The 26,779-nt window shown below is 42.0% G+C and overlaps 1 protein-coding gene across 1 annotated transcript in view; it reads right to left on the minus strand.

Moving 5' to 3' along the window:
• Window positions 1-26,476, minus strand: part of vsx2 (visual system homeobox 2) — a 61,893-nt gene extending 35,417 nt beyond the window's left edge. Inside the window, exon 1 of the mRNA XM_078233134.1 lies at window positions 26,056-26,476. Within this exon, the coding sequence (XP_078089260.1) occupies window positions 26,056-26,476 (421 nt within the window). The remainder of the gene's footprint in view (window positions 1-26,055) is intronic.
• Window positions 26,477-26,779: the final 303 nt, after the last annotated feature.

Raw genomic sequence — 26,779 nt, forward strand, 5'->3', positions numbered from 1 at the left:
AACCATAATATTTGTACGTTCTGGCAGGGGAAATGCTTGCATGGCTATTGGTAAAGGGAAGGGAGTGGAACATGTTGGACAGTTCCTTCAAAGAGCCAGAACAGTCTCGATGAGCTGAACGGCCTCCTTCTCTACTGTTTTATTCTATGATGCTCTTTATACACCAGATCCACCCAATGCTACCAGCACATCTACCACTATACACTAAACCCAATAGCAAACCCACTGAAAATACTCAAGGCAAGACACCAAAAAAGCCCTCCAGACCAAGTTGAGTTGATTAGAAAGCACAAGTGTGTCCAAATATGCTTCAAAACTCCACCTATGACACCGTGAAATATAGCTAACCAATTCTAAAACGCACTGAATCCAAACAAATGAGCCCACTGACCCCCAAAATGACACCCAAATCCAATGTCCCCCGATAGAAATCACTCAAGGACACTCAGTTCATTAACAGCTGTCAGCAAAGTTACTAAAAGATCTAGCCAAAAGCATTAAAACCACCCAATACGTCATCAGAACCCATGCATATACATGGAACCCACTCGAGTAGGTTGAACAATATAGCACCCAATCTAATATATCCAGATGAACTCTCAAATTTATTCCAACCTCCTCGATTACCTAACCAGTCTTTCCAATTACCCATTCCAATTAGTTCAGCCAACCCACTCAGATACACAAACACATCGAAAAATCCTACAATCCCAGCCACATACAGTGTTGTGGTGACCACCCCAATAATATCATCAAGTGTGGCCAGAGCATCATTAGAAAACATGGACACAATTAACCAAGCAAGAGTTTCGAGTCTGTTTGGCTCTTTATCTGAACAGAGGGCGGGAAGTCTGTTAGATACTATACTGTAGCTGGAAGAGATTGCAATAGAAATGTAACAAACCTAAGAACAAGAGATAGATGACCAAGAGCGGGGAACGGGGGAAGGAGTGAAGCATTGAAACAAAATGATGGTTTTTTATATAAGAGTGTGTGGATCAAAGGCAGGTAAATGTAACTGAGGTCAATGATCGGATTGCATGGTGGATCAAGGCTGAATGGCCTGCGGTAAACCAGAGCAATGAACCGGTTCAGCAACTTTGTCAAACCCACTGTGTTCCTGTCCTTGCACCGTGTTGGCTAAAATAGTAATCTAAGAGTTCTGGGTTGGAAGTTTTAAGTTTGTCCTCCCTAATTGTCAGCTACGTTTGTATTAGAAAACCTAATCTAATTTGGAAGTGTGCACTTTATTGAGCTTTTTTGCTGGTAACATTCAATAGATGCCCAAGGCATCAGGATTGTGCTGAATGTGTGCAGGAGCTAGCTACCAGTTAGCAGAATAATAAAATCAATGCAATGTAGCGACTCCCAGTCAGGCAACGGCTCAATCTTCAAACTCGCATTCTTGTTTTCAAAGACTGCAAGGTCTCGCCACTCCTGCTCTTCTTCACCCCAATAACCACTGAGATTTACTTTATTCTTTCATGGGATATGGGCGTCGCTGGCAAGGGCAGCATTTGTTGCCAATCCCTCATTGCCCTTGAACTGAGTGGCTTGTTAGGCCATTTCAGAGGACAGGTAAGAGCCAACCACAATACTATGTGTCTGGAGTCACATGTAGGCCAGACCAGGTAAGGATGGCAGATTTCCTTCCCTAATGAGACATTAGTGAACCAGATGGGTTTTTTCTGACAATCGACAATGGTTTCATGGTCATCATTAGACTTTTAATTCCTGATTTTCTTTTTACTGAATTCAAATTCTACCATCTGCCATGGTGGGATTCATGGGAATTACCCCGGGTCTCTGGATTACCAGTCCAGGGACAATAGCACCTTGCCAACACCCCACCCCCCCAACCACCCCCCCACCCCCACCTTGATCCCCCCCCCACCTCCCCCCCAACTTTGATCTCTACGTTCCTCTGATCCCACCCCCTTGTACATCTCCAATTTTCATCATTCCAACAATGGCAGCCTTCCCTTCAGCTGCCTGGATTGCACAATCTGAAAGTCCCCCGTAAAACTCTCCAGCTCTGCACCTCTCTCTGCTCCTTTAAGACGCTTCTGAAAATCTACAATTTTGAGCAAGTCTTTGGCCATCTGTCCCAACGTCTCTTCATGCAGTTTGGTGTCAAGTTTTGTTTGATAATGCCCCTGTGGAACATCTTCGTATTTGATTTGATTTGATTTATTCTTGCCACAAATACAACCAAGCCCCTCTGATCATCAATATTTATACACACTTTTCTATTCTGCTTTTCTATTCTTACTGCCTAATTCAGTGATGTCACACTGCCCCCACATTATAGTCCATCTGCCATCTTACTGTCCCTGAACCTGCCCATATGCCTTTGTGTCCTCCTCACAGCTGGCATTCCCACATAGCTTTGTATCATCAGCAAACATGGATACATTCTCTCAGTTTCTTTGACCAGGTCCTGAATATAGATGAGAAATAGCTGAGGCCCTAGCACTGCTCCTGGTGGCATTCTACTGGTTACATAAGAACATAAGAACATAAGAAATAGGAGCAGGAGTAGGCCATCTGGCTCTTCAAGCCTGCCCCGCCATTCAACAAGATCATGGCTGATCTGAAGCAGAGTTACAGCCTGCCAAATTGAAAATGCCCCATTAATCCCATTTACTCTCTGTTTCCTGTCCATTAACCAATCCTCCATCCATGCTAATACATTACCACCAAATCCAGGAACATTGCGTATGAACCTTTTGTATCGCACCTTATCAAATGTCTTTTGGAAATCCTAGTATACTACAGATACCAGATTCCCTTTATTTAACTTAAGACCTACATCCTCTGTAAGCTCTTATTAATTTGTCAAACACAAATTTCCCTTTCATAAAACTATATTGACTTTGTCTGGTCATAAGATGATTTTCTTCTGTCAGGAAAAATACGAAAGTCTGAGGTCACGTACCAACCAACTCAAGAACAGCTTCTTTCCTGCTGCCGTCAGACTTTTGAATGGACCTACCTCACGCTAAGTTGATCTTTCTCCACACCCTAGCTATGACTGTAACACTACATTCTGCACTCTCTCCTTTCCTTCTCTATGAACGGTATGCTTTGCCTGTATAGCGCGCAAGAAACAATACTTTTCACTGTATACTAAACATGTGACAATAATAAATCGAATCAAAGAAAATTATTCCTTGGTAAACTAGCATTATTTTATAATGCTGGAATTAATCTGCAATCGATACATGAAAGTCACATGGTACACCAAGTCAGTATCAATGACCAGTCTCAACATGAATGGATGCTGTCGACAAAGGAAATAATCCAACCACTGTTAAAGGAATCTAATGCTCTTTACAACAACAAAGCAGATACCCCACAATGAAAACAGAACTGTTACCCAATATCAGAGTTTAACAAATAGTCATGAAAGCCTATGCTTTATTTGATTTGATTTATTTATTATTGTCACATGTATTAGTGTAGGGAATCCTATTAGGGTGAGAAAGTAGAGGCGTTGGTGGGCTTTCTTAACTATAGTTCTTAACATGGAGGGACCAGGACAGGTTGTTGGTGATCTGGACATCGAAACTGAAGTTTTCGACCATTTCTACTTCATCCCCGTTGATGTAGACAGGGGCATGTTCTCCACTATGCTCCCTGAAGTCGATGACAATTTCCTTCATTTTGTTGACATTGAGGGAGAAATTGTTCACCAGATTCTCTCTTTCCTGTACTCTGTTTCGTCATTGTTTGAGATCCGACCCACTACAGTGGTGTCATCACCAAACCTGAAAATTGAGTTGGAGGGAAATTTAGCCCCACAGTCATAGGTGTATAAGGAGTATAGTAGGGGACTGAGAACACAGCCCTGTGGGGCACCAATGTTGAAGATGATCGTGAAGGTGGTGTTCTTGCCAATCCTTACTGATCTCAATCCTTATATTTTATGGATTCCTTTATTAGATTCCAGCCCATTATTCACTCCCAGACATCTACCATTCTATATATAAACCATCGGAACTCCTCAATTAGGTTCCAGCCTGTAGTTTACTCCTAGGTATCTATAATTCTTTATGCAGAATATGTTTTACTGGTATTTGTATACAATTAGTGCATGTTAATGACTTTACGAAAATCTCTTTCTCGGACAGATTTCCCACCTAACACATTATTATTGCTGAGATGCCAAACACCAATTCAATGCCAAACTGTTAAAATGGTCAAGCCAACTATCTCACGGGAAAGTGTAAAGAGGGTTAACTGTCCTGGAGGTTTCTCCTTTTAAAACATTTAACTGAAAGTGAGCAAACAGTTCAATTCCCTTTCAACTTGGTGTGAACCAGTTAATGCACGCATACTTAACAAAACCAAAAACAATCAATTTGTATTGTCAATAATGTTGGCTGTTCTCTAACTCTCTTCTCCATCCAGACTGTGGCTCCATGTGTGCCACTTTCAAATACGCATTTTCAGTGGTGAGCCTGGGAAAAGGAGTGAGGAAAGAGGTATGCACAAACATTTAAACACCCTGCATGGATTGTGATTTACTAAACTCCCTGTAATTCTTTTTACTCTCAAGGGAGTTGTCCATCTCTAATCACCCTTTAACTATGTGGCTTGCTAGGCCATTTCAGAGGGCAGCTAACAGTCAACCACATTGCCGGGGGAGTCTAGAGGCCAGACCGTGCAAGGACAGCAGATTTCCTTCCCTAAAGAACATTAGTGAACCAGATGGGTTTTTACTGCAATCGATGATAGCTTCATGGTCACCATTACTGAGCTCTGACAAGGGGTCATCCAGACTTGAATCTGTTCTCTCTCCACAGATGCTGTCAGACCTGCTGAGATTTTCCAGCATTTTCTGTTTTTGTTTCAGATTCCAGCATCCACAGTAATTTGCTTTTATCACCATTGCTTCCCATCCCAGATTTTATTAATTGAGTTCAAATTCCACCAGCTGCCTTGGTGGGATTTGAACCCATGTCTCCAGGACATTAGTCTGGGCCTCTTGGTTACTAGTCCATTGATAATACCATTTCACCATCATCACCCTGCACTCCCAGTGAATTTTCTAATGGTTAAAGTGATTGCCTTTGAATCTAAAAGTAAAAATTTCATTTCTAAAGCACCTTTCAGAACCACAAAATGTCCCAAGCGACTTACAACCAAGGAAGTATTTTTGAAATGTAGTCACTGGAAGATGGTCACAGTTGTAATGCAGGAAATATAGGAGCCAATTTGCTCACAGCAGGCTCCCACATAGCAATGTGGTGATGGCCAGATGTTTTTTAAAGTTAAAGTTAATTTATTAGTCACACGTCAGCCTACACTAACACTGCAATGAAGTTACTGTGAAATTCCCCCAGTCGCCACACCGGTGCCTCTTTGGGTACACCGAGGGAGAATTTAGCATGGCCAATGTACCTAACCAGCACGGCTTTCAGACTGTGGGAGGAAACCGGAGAACCCGGAGGAAACGCACGCAGACACGGGGAAAACGTTCAAACTCCACACAGATAGTCACCCGAGGCTGAAATTGAACCCGGGTCCCTGGTGTTGTGAGGCAGCAGTGCTAAGCACTGTGCCACCGTGCCGCCCATTAGTTTCAAATTATCCATACACCCTATACACCCCATGCTCTACACGGAGGCTCTGCTCTGGGTTTCTTATTGATGGAAAAAAAAACTGCCAGGAGCCAACAGAAAGATATGTGCACCTAGTGAAGACTGCACAAGACCGGGACTGCAGTACCTCAGCTGAATGTCAGAGAGTTAGACCCAATCGCATAATCTAACCGAGCCTATCTCAACATTTATGAAGCTAGTTTTTAAAATATCATGAGATAGCTTTGGCAATAGACATACTTGTCAAAATGTATTTTAAGCCTGGCAAAATAAAATACCACATATATAAACACTGTGTTAAATAGACCTGATTTTTTGTGTGTTTTCAGTTTATTTGCCTTTTGTAGTGCTTTGTTCAGGAAATGAAAAATTTAGAGTCATACTGTTATTTGTTGGTCGGTGCTTTGCGGTGTAATATACAGCATTCTTTATTACTAAATGATTTTTAAAGCATAATAAATTACAGCAAATTCACCACAGTGATTCCCAGAGCAAATGGCAAAAAGTGATTTTAGCTTGAAGTATTGTATCATCGTCTATGTGTGTGTGTGTGTGTGTCTGTCTGTCTGCACATTTGTCTGTGTATATACATATATGCATATATATGTATCTGTCTGTATATGTATAAGTGTATCTGTGTATGTATCTTTAAATGTATATTTATGTCCGTGTATGTGTAAGTATGATATATATTATATATATGCATACACCCATACATATAGTATGCATATATACATAGACAGACACACACACACACATGTAAATACACATAGGCAGATATACAGCGTCACAAACAGACACATATCCCATACATGTGCAGGAGAATCGTGTATGTATATATCTGTATTGATAATACTGTGAGTGCCTGCCTATGTATCTTTAAATGTGTATTTATATGTGTGTGTACACGTGTATATATGTATATAATATATATACATATATGTGTTTGCTTGTATGTGTCTGTGTGTATGATACTGTGTGTGAGTCTCCAGGTGCGTATTTGTATATGTGTGTGGGTCTGTAGGTCTATACATATATATATATATATATAAATATGCCTGTGTGAAGGTGTGTATTTGTGTTTATGTGTAAGTGTATGTGTGTGTGTAGGTGTGTATATATGTGTGTGTGTCTGTAGATGTGTATTTGTGCGTGTATTTATATATATGTGTGTAGGTGTATATCTATATACATGTGTGTAGGTGTGTATTTATATATGCGTGTAAGTATGTATTTATGTGTGTGTGTAGGTGTATATTTATATATGTGTGAGTTTGTGTGTGTGAGAGAGAGTTTGTGTAGGTGTGTATTTATATGTGTGTGTGTAGGTGTGTATTGATGTGTGAGTTTGTGTAGGCATGCATTTATATGTGTGTATGTAGGTGTATATTTATATATATATATGTGTGTGTAGGTGTGTATTGATGTGTGAGTTTCTGTAGGTGTATATTTGTGTGTGTGGCTGAGTGTTGAGTGACTATTGTCTTTTGATTCCCACTTACTCACTAATCTAATCGGTTTTCGTTTGCTGCAACCTCTGGTGGAAATTGGTTCTGTCTGGAAGCTGGAACCAAACCCATGTTTTCACTGTTTTGACAGTGTGCTGAAAGGATCTTTTTTCTCCCCTCTGGCTGGCAGAGCAGAGGCTGGGAGATCAGGCTGAGTTCCAGGCTCAGAGTTCCGTGCTGACTCTCACCCGGGGATTTGCACAAAGCTCGGGGGAGGAAGATGTGGGGAAAAGGGGCTGAGGCTGGATATATACACCTAGACACACTCACATGCGAATCGGCACACTGAGAGAGTTTGGGAGGTGGGGAGCAGAGCGGGAGCCAGGAGCAGCTCTGAGCATCGGTGTGGGGAGTATATTCCTACTGTAAAGACACTAAACAATTCCGAATCAAAATAAAGTTTCTGCTAAGCTAAGGCAGCTTCAATGTGTCCCTTGGTCAGAATTCAAGCTTTCCCCAATAAGATGAGGAAGGGGTAGGAGGAGGGAGATGAATTGGATAGCTCTCTCAGACAGCCAGCACAGATACAATGGATTGAATGGTCTTATATCCCATGATTGTATAACCATTTCATTATTACTACATTACTATTATCTGGTAGTTTTTTAATGATATAATTTTAGACAAATTCTCACAAAGTCTTTATTCGATCCTGCACTAAAGGTAATGTTTCTCTTTTAAATGGGAATAAATTCTGATGTGCAATTTCCTTCTGGAGCTTGTTTTTAAGAAGTAGATTCCTCGAAGGAGCAGCACGAGTTCCATCTCTTCCTCCCACAGCAAGGAATACATGGGAATGGGAATTTCCACATAGACGGTGCATTATAGAATATCATTCCATCAAATATTACACCAGGAAGTGTAACATTGAAAATATAAAATGCCAGACATTTCTCACCACTTACCGTTTACTGTGTATTTGGGGAGCGGCTTGTCTCTATCCAACTGTGGAGGTATTATCCCAGTCACACTTAACACTAATTAACCATGATTTTTGTTTTGGAAAATTTGTATTTTAACGATTTAACGTTCACAACTGCTTCCATTAGCAGAATAATCCTGTGAATATTTGAACCCCGACAGCTTTCAGGGAATCGGGAGTTACTTCTGCTCGGGGAAGAGTTGTTAAATTTGAAAACTTTCACCTCGATTAAAAACGATTTCACCCAATTTGAAGCCAGACTCACACCGTGGAGCTGGCCAGCTCCCCCACTCCAGTGACACTTGCCAGAGGCTGGAGCTTTCACAGAGCCGAGGACATCTCCGGGCAAGAAAAAAGGGGGATATATTTAATGGGAATTGCCTTTGCAGTATATAACTTGAATATTGTGGAAAGGGAGAGACATGTTGCCAGAATGTTTCCTCTTACACCCTTCAGAACAAATGCAAGAATGTCAAATTTCAAAGATCACGATGTGGAGATGCCAGCGTTGGACTGAGGTGGGTACAGTAAGAAGTCTCACAACACCAGGTTGACGTCCAACATGTTTATTTGGAATCAGGAGCTTTCAGAGCCCACTCCTTCATCAGGTGAGTCTCACCTGATGAAGGAGCAGCACTCCAAAAGCACGTGATTCCAAATAAACCTGTTGGACTTTAACCTGGTGTTGCGCAATTTCAAAGAATCACTGCAATTTTGTTGAGATTAAAATCTCAACAATTGCAATTGTTTGAAATTCACCATTCCCCTCTTAGTCCTGCTGAGTCCAAGTCTAAAAACTTCGGCAATGTGCCTTTTCAGCAAAATTAATAGAAGTTACTAGATTTTTTAAAAGTGCATCTACCTCACCTTCTAATGCCCCGTTATTGGCCGGATAAGAACAATAGTTGTTGATCAGTCAAAGTAATTAAACTCTATCAATGAGTCTGCAACAGATCCAGATAAGAAACACCTCCAATGGTGGAGAACTTTGGGAATTGTCGATCTAAAGTTACCTGTTCTTTCCAAGCAATGCTACACTCAACACATATTTAAGTTAAGTTTATTTATTAGTGTCGCAAGTAGGCTTACAGTGACACGACAATGAAGTTACTGCGAAAATCCCCTAGTCTCCATACTCCGGCACCTCTTCGGGTACACTGAGGGAGAATTTAGCATGGCCAATGCACGCCTTTCGGACTGTGGGAGGAAACCAGAGCACCCGGAGGAAACCCACACAGTCATGGGGAGAATGTGCAGATTCTGCACAGACAGTGACCCAAGCCGGGAATCGAACCCAGGTCCCTGGCGCTGTGAGGCAGCTGTGCTAACCACTGTGCCACTCATTAGTTTCAAGTTATCCATACACCGATCTCCAAAATGTAAAATTAAAATAAATTATCCCCTTAATAAGAGCATGGTCTATTTAACTTTTTTTAAAGCATCAATTCACACACACACTTTTCCCCCTTCAGAAAAGGGAAAGAATTCTCCAGCTGATTATCAGCACTTTGAACCACGTTATGAATATTCCTTCCGTGGCCAACAAGTCCTGTCATTGGATTTGAACCTGCAGCTTCTGAAGCAGAGGTAGGTATGCTAGCCACTGTGTCACAAGACCCCCTCCTTGTCTATTCACTTCATGGGGACAGATGGGAGCTGTTTGGAAGGCTTATTGTAGATTAACTGCGGGTAGGATAAGGATAAAGAGAAAAGCGAATTATATTTAATGATGGAGAGGATGGGGCTAAGAATGAGACTTTATGGAATTATTAGTGAGCCAATCCCTTTCCGCAGAGAGACACACAATGTATACATTCTCAACAGGTATTCACACATATATACTTACTGAACTTGCAAAGCAACTGAATTTTCCAAAATCCTTGATTCAATGATCAATAAATAAATCAAATAAACTTTCTCTGGGCTTTCCAATTCAAGCCTGAATCTCCAGTGGCAGGGCAGTGACAGTCCTGTTCTCCCAAATTTTCTTTTCGTAAAAGCACTTAAAGAAGCCAGTGGGTAAATGGGGCTGAAAGTCGGTGGGATTCTCGGCGTCGCTGCTTCACTGGGAGTTTCTGAGAATCACACTTCCAGTTCAAACTTCCCAATTCCCAGCAAAGCCCCAGCTGCCATCCTGCAACCTGCTCCCATCACTGTCCCAACATTCACCCTCCATCACTCTATCTTTGCAGGAGTCCCAGACGAGAAGTTGCTGATTTTTCTGTCATTCTCGATGAAAGTATTTGGAGGTTACCTTCTCTCTCCCCCCACCCTGTCCTGGGGGAGGGTTTATACCAATCTCTTCTTCAAATTTACATTGAAAAGATGGGGCGGGCTCTAGGTACTTTCCCCATATTTAACCTCCTGCAAACAACAGGACATTTAAAAATCGATAACGGCAAAATATTGCGGATGCTGGAATCTGAAACAAAAACAAAAAATGCAGGAAAATCGCAGCAGGTCTGACAACACCTGTGGAGAGAGAATAGAGTTAATGTTTCGAGTCTAGAGAAGGGTCATCCAAACTTGAAACATTGGCTCTTTGCTCTCCCCACGGATGCTGTCAGACCTGCTGAGATTTTCCAGCATTTTCTGTTTTTGATTTAAAATTGAATTGTGGTTTGGGGAGAGGAACGGGGTGGATTTCATAGAATCATAGAATCTACAGTGCAGAAGGGGACCTTTTGGCCCATCGAGTCTGCACCGACTACAATCCCACCCAATCCCTATCCCCATAACCCCATATATTTGCCCTCCTAATTCCCTGACACTAAGGGGCAACTTAAAGTTAATTTATAAAATTTATTTATTAGTCACAAGTAAGGCTTACATTAACACTGCAATGAAGTTACTGTGAAATTCCACTGGTCTCCAGAGTCCGGCGCCGATTCAGGTCAATGCACCTGACCAGCACGTCTTTCAGAATGTGGGAGGAAACCGGAGCACCTGGAGTAAACCCACGCAGACACGGGGGGGGAATGTGCAAACTCCACACAGACAGTGACCCAAGCCGGGAATCAAACCCGGGTCCCTGGCCCTGTTAGGCAGCGGTGCTAACCACTGCGCCACCGTGCCGCCCCAGTTTGATTGAACGAATATCAATTCCAGGGAAGTTAAAGATTCTTGAATATCTGTCACAGCTTCAAGTGAAACAACCAATAACTTTTGCAAAGTCGAATTATTTCTGGCTGGTCTGGTAACTCCTGCGTCTGTTGCAGTCCCTTTTAAAACTTACCTGACGAAGGAGCAGCGCTCCGAAAGCTAGTGGCTTTTGCTACCAAATAAACTTGTTGGACTTTAATCTGGTGTTGTGAGACTTCTTACTGTGTTTAACCCAGTCCAACGCCGGCATCTCCACATTATTTCTGTTATTGCCATGAAGCAGTTACTCCATCCTGTGTGATTTACCCGCACAGTTCTATTGCTTCAGTCTAATCCTGTTGTTGGTGTACCATCACTCCTGTGGAATCTTGCTAATCACACATTGTAACGGCGCAGGAGGAGGCCATTTGGCCCATCATGTCTGCACAGTCCCATCCACAACCTTCCTCCCGCTCTCTATAAACTCAGAGCCATACAGCACAGAAAGAGGCCCTTCAGCCCATCTTTCCCCAGTTGATATTATGGTTCATTGCTCCCCTTCCATTTCCCAGTTGCCCGCTGCACCCCCGTTTCTCTGATACCCCATTCACTGGCACATTTACCCCCCCACCACCACATTCATTGGTATATGGAACCCCCCTCTCCCCCTCACCTCATTCCATCTCCTCCAGGCTTCTATTCTACAATCTTGCCATCTAACCCTGTGGGTTTTGAACGGTCGGGTTGCTGTGAATTCTACCCCCCTGTGAAATGCTCATGTTTAGGTCAATGGGCATCCACTACTGGAGTTACTGAAAATAGCCCCTGGTGTTCTTCAAAATTGCCAGAGCCTTTCTCACCTCTGAGTCCAAATGTACAACATTCACACCAAATAAAGCAGCCATGTGGGCTTCCCTCTGTGACTATAGCCGGAATCCAGCCTTGAAAATGAGCTGTTCCCTATATCATCTCCCCCCATTCACACCTTCCTCCTCTCACCCCCTCCCTCCCTCCCCTCAGCCCCCTTTCCCCCTGCAACCTGGCATTTCAATCTCTGGGTGGATCTATGGTCCAATTCACAGACCCTGGGCCCCATTCACAGGAATAAAGGCTTGCACCAGAGACCACCTGGAACAAGTTGTCTCTGACTCAGCATAGGAAGTTTCCCATTAAATAATATTCCGTGTTTGCAACAGACGGAATTAAATTGGATCTGCCTCTTTTTTCTCCAGAGATCAGGTATGTATTTAAAATAAAAAGATCATTCATCTTATAAGAACTGTGCTTATACTGAGTGTTCCCTGTTGATGTACAAAATACAGAGATAAGCAACCCAAAAGAACAGCATCCTTTTACTGTTCCCAACACCCAGTAACCTACACACCAAACATCCCACACAAAATTATACACTCAGATTCTTTAACAACCATAATCAGAAGAACCCCAAAACATCATCTATCGAGCTAACACCTGATAAATCACTACACACTCAACATCATATACAAATCTCTGTACACGCAACATCATATACAAATCTCTGTACACGCAACATCATATACAAATCTCTATACACTCAACATCATATAGAATCCTACAGTGCAGAAAGAGGCCATTTGGCCCATCAAGTCTGCACCAACAACAATCCCACCCAGGCCCTATCCCCATATACCTACATATTTACCCACTAATCCCTCTAACCTATGCATCCCAGGACACTAAGGGGCAATTTAGAATGGCCAATCAACCTAGGCCGCACATCTTTGGACTTTGATATACAATCTTTGATATACAAATCACGATACACTCAACATCATATACCGGTCTCTATACACTCAGCATCATATACAAATCTCGAGATACTCAGCATCATATACAAATATCGGTACACTCAGCACTGTATACAAATCTCTATACACTTTTTAGCATCATATACAAATCTCTATTCTGTTATAATCCAGGATCTATGGTCCAATTGAATTTGGCTAGGGTAAGCATGAGGTGTTTCACTTCAGGTATGATTCAAATGACCCACTAGGGAGCTTTTAACAAACAAAGTTTATTTAAGAATGCAGTTATAATACAGAAAGAAAATTAGCAATAACTTACTAATTACAAACAGGAAGAAAACAACTATAACATTGTATAAACCTTAACAACAAAATGAAATGTTCCTATCAAACAAACCTCCTAATTAACGCAGGTTTAACACAGAAACCAAAGACTCACATGATGCTGTTGGATTCTGCAGCTTTCTTGACCCACACACAGACAAGATTGAAGTCTGAACAGCTTCCCATAAAACCAGGGAGAGAGAGAGACAGAACATTGCATTCAGCCGGAAGTAAAACACCTTCTAACTAAAATAGCAGCCAAACTGCCTGAACTTAAAGTGAAGGAACTCCTGTCACCTGACCTGTCAATCATTCTTCCTCCAACAACACACGGCCATAAAAATCCCAGACACTGGATCAGGCTGAGAGTAAAAATAAACAAAACCCCATTTAAGCCATTTAAGCAGCAATAAAAGGACTTCCAAGCAGACATCTCAGTGCCTGCTTATAACTGCAGCGAACATGATTAAAAATACCTTTCTTAAAGGTACAGTAGCGTCACACCTCCCCCTTAAAAAAAAACCCACCAACATTCAAAGATGGTTTCATTTTCAAACCCATTCACTTTCACACTACTAGTACTCTACAAAAAATATACATACATTTCACAAAATCAAAACAGGCAATCATAACAGTAATATAGTCCATTTCAGTCCTTGTCATCTACCATCGAATACTCCTCCTTTTATCACACTCGTGACAAACTGCTTCCTCCTCAAGGCTCTCGATATATAGGATGGCATGGTGGCACAGTGGTTAGCACTGCTGCTTCACAGCGCCAGGGTCGTGGGTTCAATTTTGGACTTGGGTGACTGTCTGTGTGGAGTTTGCACATTCTCTCTGTGTCTGTGTGGGTTTCCTCTAGTGCTCCGGTTTCCGGTTTCCTGCCCCATAGTGCCAGGGGGACTTGCAGGGTAAGTGTGTGGAGTGGCGGGAATAGGGCCTGGGTGGGATTGTGGTTGGTGCAGACTTGATGGGCCAAATGGCCTCCTTCTGCACTGTAAGGATTCTATGATTCTATGACTCTATGACTCTCTTTCAATCTTTAATCCTGCTTTGATTCCAAGTTTGAGCTCACTTTTGTCACTATGATGATAAATTAGCTCTGGTAATGTCCTCACAGAACTAGGCAGGATCGGCAGGATACAACATTACATTTGTACAGTCAGGGTCATTCAGAAAGGTCATTTTATCCCTGACTCCTTTCTTATCAATTGGCCTTAGCTCCTCCTCTGCCAATCAATTCAACTCCTTTGTTTGCTCTTGATTGGCATCATCACTTTCTGCACCTTCTTTGGCAAAGACACACGGCAGAGTATCTTCCTTGGAGTCAGAACCCATTTCAACCATGTTTACTAAGATTATGCTGATGCAAAAACCATTGTAATTTATCCGAACACCAGCTGTGTAGAGTACAGTTTCACTGGGTATCCTCGGCTCTGCAAACTACAGAATTATCATGCCAGCAGTTCAATTTAGATGATGGCAGCGTTTCAACAGACAGTCTTATTTCACGTTGTCCTTCCATTCCTTTGATCCACAGTGGTCCAATACGTCCACTCCACAATCTCCTTGTTGAGATTGAGAGTTGATTGATCCACGTGTTTCTTCACACAGATGATGGGCTGGTTGTTGCAGTCCTGCAATTTACATTCAGGCAATTTGAACAACTCAGGAACAGGTTCCAAAAGCAGTCTTGTATCTGTCTCCACACCTGCTCAACTCCTTTGTTCACATTATTGTCCAGTAACTGGTTCTCCTTCTCCACCTGTTTTATGTGGTCGATCAAGACTTTTGGCTGCAGCATCTCAGACTGGGTAAACATCAGCTTCTCCTTCTGAACCTGTGCCAACTTGAGAGGGTCATACCTGCAAGGGTGTTGTTTAATTGGAACAGCATTTTCTATGACTACCTCATTCACAATTATTTTAGTACTTCCCAGTGTATTCCCACATTTTACTCCATGTGATTTTAATAACACTGTCAGGTCAGTTCGATTTTCCTCTGGAAGGCAACTCACTGGTTTATCCCAATTTCTAATAACTTCCTCATTATCCAATTTAATTTGAGGAATGTCAAATTCAGAGTCATCTGGATTCGGCTCTTCACTCTGAGTTATAACGACTAAAACATCCTACTTCTGCTTTCCTTCCCTATCAAAATACATTTTAAGCATATTCACATGACACACTCTGAGTTGTCCTTCTATCTGGCGCACTTATCAAATAATTCACATCACTCAATTTCCATTCAATTTGATAAGGCTCACTAAACCTTGGTTTTAAAGGTTCACCTACCACTGGTAGAAATACTAAGACTTTATCCCCATTAGCAAAACTACAATTTGTTGATTTCTTATCCGCTTCCTGTTTCAACACATGTTGTGCCACTTTTAAATGTTGGCTAGCCAATTCACCTGCTCCCTTCGACCTTTCCCTAAAAGTTGACATGAAGTCCAATCTGTAGTCTCAGAACGCTGACTCACCAATTTCTCTTGAATCAATTTCAGTGGTCCCCTTACCTCATGACTAAAAATCAATTCAAATGCACTGAATTTGGTTGACTAATTAGATGCATCCCTAATTGCAAAGAGTACAAATAGAATTCCTCTATCCCAATCCTCTGGATAATCCTGACAATAAGCCCTCAAAATTGACTTTAAAGTTTGATGCCACCGCTCTAACGCTCCCTGCGATTCTGGATGTACACACTTGATTTAAATTGTTTTATTCCTAAGCTATCCATTATCTCCTTGAGTAACTTTGGTATAAAATTTCATCTTTCATCTGATTGTATTTCTATCGGTAGTCCACATCTAGTAAAAAATTGAAGTAACTTCTCTACAATCCTTTTAGCTGTAATATTGCGTAATGGAATGGTCTCTGGAAACCTGGTAGACACATCCATTATAGGCAATAGATATTGATTCCCACTTTTCATTTTAGGGAGGGGACCTATGCAATCAATTAAGACCCTTGTAAATGGTTCCTCAAATGCTGGAATGGGTATTAAGGGTGCTGATTTTATCATCACTTGAGGTTTTACTATTACCTGGTATGTGTGACATGACCGACAAAATTTAACCACATCTTTATGTAGTCCAGGCCAATAAAAATGTTTCTGTATTTTAGCTTGGGTTTCCCTTACTCCCAGCCCATCCCGATCGCTGGCCTCCCTCCTTCCACCTCCGATTCCTATGCAAAATGGTAGCAGGAACCCCCATCCCCACTGATCACCCCCAAGGCCCCATCAGGCCTTGCCCCCTAGATTCCGCCCCCATAGGGCCCACCCCCTGCCTAATGGGCAGTGCCAAGGTGTCTCCTGGGCATTGGCACTTTGCTAAGGGGCATGTTTCTGGCACTGCCAGGATGCCAATGTCCAGGGGACACCCTCCCCCACTGCCCGGCCCTCTGGGGGGCCCTGATTGCCCCCCTTCACTCCAGCAGGGTCGGGCCGCTAGTTCCCTGTGATGGAGAGCTACTGTAAACCCCGCTGGAGTGAACCACTCTGGCGGGGGGAGGGAGAGGCAAGCGGGCCCGGAGACTTCAGTCCTGGGCCCACTAATCACATTTAAAATATATTTAAATAAGTATTTAAATTACTTCCGCACCTCCCTGCTGATTTCCGGTGCGGAGCTGACGCCGCCAGAAATCCAGCACTGGAATGGGAGAATCACATTGAGATGGAAGGATCGTGGCCATCATTTTTAAGGCAATAACATTCTGGTATACATTCAGATTCCTCTTCCATGTATGCTTTCTGATACAACTGTTTTATTTCTGCATCATTCTGTTGTAGCTCTGCCAACTTTCCTGAACTAAAAATATTCACTTCATCCTCCACCTGTTCTTGTTCTTTTCCAATCATCTGATCAAAAATAGTTTCTGATAATTGAACTTCAACTTTCTAATCTTCACTCTTTGATTTGTTCTACTGTCTTAACCTGTGACTTTGTGACCTTGTTACTGCGCAATCAGGAAAAATCCCAGGATATGCATCTTTCAACAACTCAGTTGTTTGATTTTCCACCACAGTAGACATCACCCCCACCTGTGATCCAATTATATCGTTACCCAAGATAAACTGTATTCCTGGCCAAGATAATTTCTCTATCACTCCTACTACCACTTCACTACCAGTCACTGGACTCCCCAACCTCACCTTATATAATGGAACACTACTCTTCTCACCCTGAATTCCACATGTTACCACCTTTCCTGGCAAAACTCCTTCAAACTATGTAGTTCCTTATCTCTTACAATCAAAGATTGACTTGCTCCCGTATCTCTTAAAATGTTAAGTTCTTTACCAACTCCTCCTGGTACACAAGAGTAAACTTTACCCACACAAGTAAATTCTTTAAAGAGAATTGGCATCTTCTTATCAATAAATCCCTGACCAGGCTGTACATTATTTGGCACCTCTTTCACTTCAACTGGGCTTTAACAAACCCCATTGGCTTATCCTTTTTTCCAACATCTTCTTCCCAGTGTTTTTCTTAAACCACAAAACAGCGACTTTGCATGGCGTAATTTATTACAGTGAAAACATCTGAGGCTTTTCATTTCCCTTCCACCCTCCTGTGTTTCCTTTTTAACTTGAGGCACACTTTCTTTATTATTTCCCACAAGATCTCCTTTACCTTTACTACCTGAAGTTTCCTCTTTTCCCCAGTTTCTGTCCCTCAAAGGCTGAAGCTGATGTCGGAAACCAAACTTTGATTTATGAACTAATTCATAATCATCTGTCATTTCTGCTGCTGACCTCACAGTTTAATCTTCAGCTCTTCCATATGGGTTCTCGCTACGTCAGGAAGTGAATTTTTAAACTCCTCCAAAATAATCATTTTTCTAAGAGCTTCATATGTCTGGTCTATTTTCAGAGCCCTTATCCACCTATCAAAATTACTTTGTTTGGTCCTTTCAAAATCTATGTATGTTTGACCAGGTTCTTTCCTTAGATTTCTAAACCATTGTCTGCAGGCTGCTGGCAGTAGTTTATATGCACCTAAAATGGCTTTTTTTCGCCTCATCATAATCTCCAGATACCTCCTCTGATAGTGATGCAAACACTTCATTAGCTCTATCTACCAACTTTGTTTGAATCGGCAATACTCACATTGTCTGTGGCCATTTCATTTGTTTAGCCACTTCCTCAAATGAAATGAAAAAGGCTTCTACACCCTTCTCATCAAATCTTGGCAACACTTGGACATATTTAAATAGATCCCCCCAGGTGTTTGACTACGATGCACCCGCTCTTCCTCATTGTCTTCATTACTATACTCAAACCGTACTTTTCCCTTTTCCAATTTAAACTGACTTTCACTTTTCATTTCCAGTTTTTGAAGTTCTCTCTCTTTTTCCCCTTCTTCTCTCTTGTTCTCTGGCTTTTCCTATGGCACTGGCCTCCCCTTCTCTGCTGCAATTGCATCCCTTTCTTTGACTTTTGCTACTCTCTCTCCTTTATTTCGAATTCAAGCTGCTTTAATGCTTTTTCATGTTCAAGCTGTTTCATTTGCAATTGAATTCTAGCCATTTCCAATGATTCTGACTGTGTTTCTGGCAATGTTAAATTCTGAACTATCGCCACAATTACCTCCTCCTTCCTTACACTGTCAGGTAAAGCCAATTGCAATGTTTTTGCCAATTCCAAAAGCTTTGTTTTAGTCACCATTTGTAAACCACCCTGAATGACTTCTCCCACCCCCAGGAACTTCTTAGCCTCTGGAAGAGCCATTATTCCACAGGCACTCCCTATTTAAACCTGAATACAACATCTGAAAAGAAAACACAAATATGCTCACTGCGTTTGAATCCAATAATCCCAAATCTATCAAGAAATGTAGATTTTAATCCCACAAAAGAACACCCAACTTTTATAATCCAAGTCAGAATCTCCAAAGTGTTTCATGAAGTCCGCCTGGATCACAAGTTTTGCTATTTGAGTTTGGCTAGGATGAGCATGAGATATTTCACTTCAAGTATGATTCAAATGACTCACTGGGGAGCTTTTATCAAACAAAGTTTATTTAAGAATATAGTTAACAAGTATAAAAAGTAAATTAGCAATAACTTTTACCAATTACAAAAAAAACCATGATATTGTATAAACCTTAACAACAAAATGAAATTTTCCATCCAAACAAACCTCCTTATAAACATACCCCTGTCACAGGTTAAACACAGAAACCAAAGGCTCACATGATGCTGTTGGATTCTGCAGCTTTCTTGACCCACACACAGACAAGCTTGAAGTCAGAACAGCTTCCCATAAAACCGGGGGAGAGAGAGACAGAACATTGCATCCAGCCTGAAGTAAAACACCTTCTAACTAAAAACAGCAGCCAGCAGCCCAAACTGAAAGTGAAGGAACTTCTGTCACTTGACCTGTCAATCATTCTTCCTCCAACAACACACGGCCATAAAAGTCCCAGACACTGCATCAGGCCGAGAGTAAAATTAAACAAAAAACCATTTAACCCATTTTAGCAGCAATAAAAGGATTTCCAAGCAGACATCTCGGTGCCTGCTTATAACTGCAGTGAAGATGATTAAAAATAGCTTTCTTAAAGGTACAGTGGCATCACAATATTCGGCACCACATACAAATCTCCATACACTAAGCATCATATACAAATTGCTTTACGCTAAGTATCTCAGTACACTCAACATCATATACAAATCTCGGTACACTCAGCATCATATATAAATCTCCATACACTCAACATCATATACAAATCTCGGTACACTCAGCATCATATACATATCTCAGTACACTCGGCACCATACAAAGACCTTGGCATTTACAGCATCATATACAAATCTTGGTACACTCGGCATCATATACAAATCTCCACTCTCAGCATTGTATACAAATATTGGTACATTCAGCATTGTATACAAATCTCTAAACACTCAGCATCGAATACAAATCTCCACATGCTCAGCATCATATACAAATCTCGGTACAGTCAGCGACATATACAAATATCTATACATGCAACAACACACACAAATCTCTATCCACTCAGCATCATGTACAACTCCCTCTATGCTCAGCATCATATACAAATCTCAGTATGCACAGCATCATATACAGATTTCAATACACTCAGCATCATATAACAATCTCGGTGCACTTAACGATATATACAAATCTCCAAACATTCAGCATCATTTACAAATCTCCATACACTCAGCATCATATACAAATCTCAGTACACTCGGCATCATTTACAAATCTGTATATAAACTGGAGGCCTGTGACCAGAGTGTGCCTCAGGGATCAGTGCTGGGCCCACTGTTATTTGTCATTTATATTAATGATTTGGATGGGAATATGGGAGGCATTGTTAGTAAGTTTGCAGATGACACTAGGATTGGTGGCATAGTGGACAGTGAAGCAAGTTATCTCCAATTGCAACGGGATCTTGATCAATTGGGCCAGTGGGCTGATGAATGGCAGATGGAGTTTAATTTAGACAAATGCGAGGTGATGCATTTTGGTAGATTGAACCAGGGCAGGACTTACTCAGTTAATGGCAGGGCGTTGGGGAGAGTTACAGAAAAAAGAGATCTAGGGGTACATGTTCATAGCTCCTTGAAAGTGGAGTCACAGGTGGACAGAGTGGTGAAGAAGGCATTCGGCATGCTTGGTTTCATCAGTCAGAACATTGAATACAGGAGTTGGAAAGTCTTGTTGAAGTTGTACAAGACATTGGTAAGGCCACACTTGGAATACTGTGTGCAATTCTGGTCACCCTATTATGGAAAGGATATTATTAAACTATAAAGAGTGCAGAAAAGATTTACTAGGATGCTACTGGGACTTGATAGATTGAGTTATAAGGAGAGGCTGGATAGACTGGGACTTTTTTCTCTGGAGCGTAGGAGGCTGAGGGGTGACCTTATAGAGGTCTATAAAATAATGAGGAGCACAGATCAGCTAGATAGTCAACATCTTTTCCCAAAGGTAGGGGAGTCTAAAACTAGAGGGCATAGGTTTAAGGTGAGAGGGGAGAAATACAAAAGTGTCCAGAGGGGCAATTTTTTCACACAGAGGGTGGTGAGTGTCTGGAACAAGCTGCCAGAGGTAGTAGTAGAGGCGGGTACAATTTTATCTTTTAAAAAGCATTTAGATAGTTACATGGGTACGATGGGTATAGAGGGATATGGGCCAAATGCAGGCAATTGGGATTAACTTAGGGGTTTTTAAAAAAAGGGCAGCATGGACAAGTTGGACCGAAGGGCCTGTTTCCATGCTGTGAACCTCTATGACTCTATTGACTCTATGTCCAAATCTCGATACACTCTGTGTCATATACAAATCTCTATACACTCAGCATCATATAATAATCTCCATATGCTCAACATCATATACAAATCCCTATACACTCAGCCTCATATACAAATCTCAATACGCTCAGCAACATGTACAAATCTCTGTACACACAGCATAATACACAAATCTCTATACACTCAGCATCATATACAAATTGCAATACGTACAGCAATATATACAAATCACTATATACTCAACATCATACACAAATCTCGATGCATTCAGCATCATATACAAATCTATATACACTGAGCATCATATACAAATCTCTATACCCTCAGCATTGTATACAAACCTCAGTAAACTCAGCATACTATACAAATGTCTATACACTCAGTGTCATATACATCGATCTATACATTCAGCATTGTATACAAATCTCTATGTACTCAGCGACATATATAAATCTCCATACACTCAGCATCATATACAAATCTATATACACTCAGCCAAAATAACATACAAATACGATTCACATTCTCCATGTTCCCGGAATCCTTGAATCATTTACAGTTTTATAGCCCTTACCCAGAATAACTATATACAAATCTCACTACATTCAGCAACATATACAAATCTATATACACTCAGCATCATTTATAGTCCAAATATGGTATACAACCCGAAATACATATGTTCTTGTACTGGGTGTTTGGATACATAGATCAATATAGTACATAGTCTCTCATCTCTGTCATTTCCTGTACACAGTCCCCTCATCTCTAATCTCTCCCAGACCGATTTCTATTGGCTGTTTGCTTCTCAAAGCATTGAGCACAAACTCCACCTGCCCCTCCTGATCTCTGCCTTTCTTCACTACTCTAGCCCATGTGAAATGTTGTAAGATGCTGTGTTGAGGAGAGGGTACTCAGGCAGCGATATGTATGATATTGTAGACTGCTGGTTGTATATAGTTATACTGGGTAAGGGCTATAAAACTGTAAATGACTCAAGGATTCCGGGAACCTGGAGAATGCGAATCGCATTTGTATGTTATTTTGGCTGTCTGCTGTTATTTCCTCCTACCCTCCTATTCACACCCTCCTGACACTTCATGCTGCAGTGTGTGTTCCAGCATCGATATCCACCCTAACCTGGACTGCATCTGCCTCTAAAACTCCCCCTAAACTCCACCACATGCCAATCTACCAGCAGAGGCCTCTCCCGCCGCAACTTTGGTCACCAACTTTCATTTTCTCTTTCACTCCTGATTCAGTCTGACCACCCCCTCCTCCGCCCCCATCCCTTGCCCCATGCGAAGTTCCTGGAGTCGTTTTGCTGGCATGTTTTTGCTCTATGTACTCTGTACCTTTTACCTTCCGAATCAGCCAGCAACTCAGATGCACCTTTACAGTTAGAACTCTATACACACTCACCACCTGATACAGCTCCATGCACTCACCATCCCACACAATGCCAACCCTGTGACACCCTCGCTCCCCTCTACAATCTCCATCAACTCCTCTCCACAGATATCCACACTGCACATACTCGCCACTCTGTACAATGAATAGTCACCCCGTCCAATCCTACAGGTGCCATCAGTTGCAGTCCAGACATGGGTCAGCTATTAAACCAAAAGGCAAAACCACTGGAGCAGATGACAATGAACGCGCCGGCCTCTTATTTTCCCCAATAACTTCTGTCCTCCTGTCCCGTGTCCCGGAGTTGTCGGAAGTCCTGTACAATAGTGTGTGCCTCTGCTGTATCCTTCCTATGCAACCCTGTCCAATCCTACTCATCTTTAAGAGTTGTATACACTTAATATATACCATACTCCCTGTGCTACTGTCAATCCTATTCACAAGTCTATACAATCAAAACCGTGTAAGTTCACTCTTTCATAGGTTCCATTATCCAGCGATTCTGTACACTCTGTCTGATATACCATCACTGGCAAACAAAGCAGCAGTCAGCCAAAAGCGTATACAATTCTATAGTTTACATTCTCCATGTTCTCTGACTCAAATTGAGTCGTATAAAGTTATATGCCCCCGTACCCATTTAACCATATACAGTCAGTGCAAAGTCTTACATATACGCGGAATATCCCTAAATTCCCATTGTCATGCTACAACACTTTATCTGTATCCTATATGTCATACATCTCACAATTGTATGCGTCGAACACCATACAATTAAGTATTTTGTACCGAATGTAGTTGACATTCTGCATGTTATCCTGGTAGCGTTACATATAACCGCACACTATCTTATTGGTCATTCTATAAAAACGCGCAAATCATATGTTCTGTGCAAATGTCTATATATAATGCATCATATACAGTGCTAACATCCAGCATCGAACTCTAAAGCCGGCACCATATATGGTCCTATATTCAAATTAAGTCCGATATTCGGTCTCACGTTCAGTTATCTATACATTGTTATGAATAATATTTAATGCAATGATGTATACTGTTGGTCCAATATAACTCTATAAGCTGACTTCGGCCTTTTCGTTCTGGAGTTAATGCAGTTAATACATCGTGCACCAATGCAATCCTATATATTCTGTACACAAGCGAATCCAGCTCCTCAAATAATTGTACAGTCCTCCCCTCCCGAAAGCCAAATCCCTGGACAAGTTTATATCAGCATCCTGTGTAATATACAGATTCCTACAAATCCCCTCATCATGTGCAACTTTCAGCACTAATAGACAGAGCATCCCAAACACCACGCACCCTCACAATCTCTTCGATGCCATATCCCACATTGTCCTTTACAATAACATTAAATGCAATCCGCGTGTGCATCTAAGCGAATCCTGTACACTTAGATCTCAGAAAACAAATTGTTATCAGGTTTCACAACCCGAAATCAAACGAGAACGTGGCAGTAATGAAGGCAGAAAGTGCAACCCAGACTTCCAAATGTGTGTGTGTGTTGACGGTTTTTATTGTAATATATTGAGTGAAATCCATGGTATACATGAAACATCCTGAAACACCAATCCCTGAGTTCTTAAGTAAACCACAATCTCCAGATAGATAGCCCATTCCAAACCCTACAGGACACAGGCTAGCGACTCTCTCCCTCTCTCTAACTTAAAATCCTATGGTGGTGTGACTTTTAAACAGTTGCTGCCACACTCGTGCGATGCACAACTTACTAACCGGACACGGCTCTAATTTACAACCAGCGACATTGAATTACAACCAGCGGCAACCGTGTTGTAGGACACACGCCTTACACCCAGATTACTGCTAAACCAAATAATAAGACAATTTACAAAATCCGTCAGTGCATTTGGCGCAATTTTCCATTAGCTATCGCAGAATTGGAGAAACGGAGGCTTGCATTTATTTGACACAATGCATTCCTGAATGCACTCCTCTTGTTGCATTCCCTAATGTACTGGCACTTTGTACCGGGCAAGTATTATTCGATACACACACATATTATAAATAATCATGGTTTTATACACACTGCTACATTTTACACCGAGAGATTAAATCTATCAACAAACCCATGTGTTCTTATCTTTATTTACAAACAAAACCCTCCAGTTTTAACAACAGGACTGTTCGGAGAGCTCAAATTCAGTAACGTGATACTCTGAGCCCGGGGACGAACCAGGACAATTGTGCAAGATGTTTTCGTTTCAAATTCCAATGCACTGACCATTAAAAACCCACAACAGTTGAGTACAGTGCCCAGATTTAACGGGAAATAATAGTTTAGATTTATACCAAGCGACGGTGGATGTCCAATCGCATGGAATTTAACAACAGAGCACTCTCGACGTTTTAACCAAGCTTATGGGATCGAATTGCCAGATTTCAAACGGTACATCAGATAGCCCCGGTTCAAAATTTCCCAAGTGAGGTGCAACGGTATTTTAATTTACATTTCATTTACACATTTTCTGTGTAAATCTCTGATCGCATCGCCTCTGTCAACTTGACAATTCTACCGGGCATGTCCCAACACCAACAGTACCATAACCGCGCTAGAATTGGCATTTGGACCTCACAAAGATGCTAGAAAAAACCGATATTAGAAAGCGGCAACATCAGAAATAATGCGAGCCAGCGTTTATTGGTATCCGTGATTTCACATTTAGTCTGGGGTTGTGGTGTTAATATCCTGTGCAATCTGTATTTAAATAGGATAATCTTCAACCACTACATGCTATCTGCTAAAACTCGAATATTTATCCGCCTTTTGTAACGAAAGTCTTGGCTTTAAAGAATAATTTTGTTGTTGAATTTACACATTATGATCTGCCAATGTTTTCAGCTTATAATTAAATCGCAGTGGTGGGAGATCGAACTCGTTTTAATTGCGACTTATTTCAAAGTAACAATTTGCTAAACACCACTAGTCATTAAATGTGGGTCCACTGAGATTCTTACTCGGATTCCAGTGGAATCTGTTTAGTAAGTGAGGTTACTGGGTGACTTGTGGCCCAGATCAGCTTGGGGACATGTGGATGGGAGCAGGCAGACTCTCTCTCTCCCTCTGCCTCTGCCTCTCACCTGAGCTGACTTCGTGACTGGTCTCCAAGTGGATGGTGCCCCGGCGGAGGGGCTGCAGGTGAGCGGATGGAACGGCGTGCTGGACCCCCGGGTGCTCCGACAACACGTCCAGGAAGGCGGATTGCCCGTAAAAAGCCGGCAGCCCGGCCGCCCCGACCAGCCCCACCCCAGCGGGCGTCAGCACGGTCCTGGCCGCCACCAGGTGAGCCGTGGCCGGCAGGGAGTCGGAGATCAGCCGCGCTGGGGCGGGCGGCTCTTTATTCAGTCCGAGGATTTCTTGAATGCCAAACCCAGTGCATCTCGACGAATTCCCGGAGCCGGGGATGCCTTTGGGTCGCTCGTTGCCCATCAGATTCTGGGAGATGGAAATAGTTTTGGACTTACTGAAATTCTCCGATACCATTTCCTCCTTGCCTGTCATTTTAGCAAAATTGTTGAACCTGGGGTTTAATTCTCTGCTGTTTTTTTATCCCCTCCTCCTCCTCCTCCTCCCCTCCCCTCCCCTCTCCAGTGGTCCCAAGTGCACTGTCCAATGTGCAATGCTCACATCCCTATAGAAATTCCCTATTTATTTAACGGGACAATCCCATCGGGGGGCAACAACACCAGCGACCAATCAGCGGCACGGGATCAATTAGGAATCCAGGAACTCTCTCCCTCCCCCCTTCCCCTCCTGCCGGATAGAAAGGCCACTTTCACTCTGAATTCTCCAAGAGGAAACCTT

This window comes from Mustelus asterias, chromosome 18, assembly GCF_964213995.1.
Source record: "Mustelus asterias chromosome 18, sMusAst1.hap1.1, whole genome shotgun sequence".
NCBI lineage: Eukaryota > Metazoa > Chordata > Chondrichthyes > Carcharhiniformes > Triakidae > Mustelus > Mustelus asterias.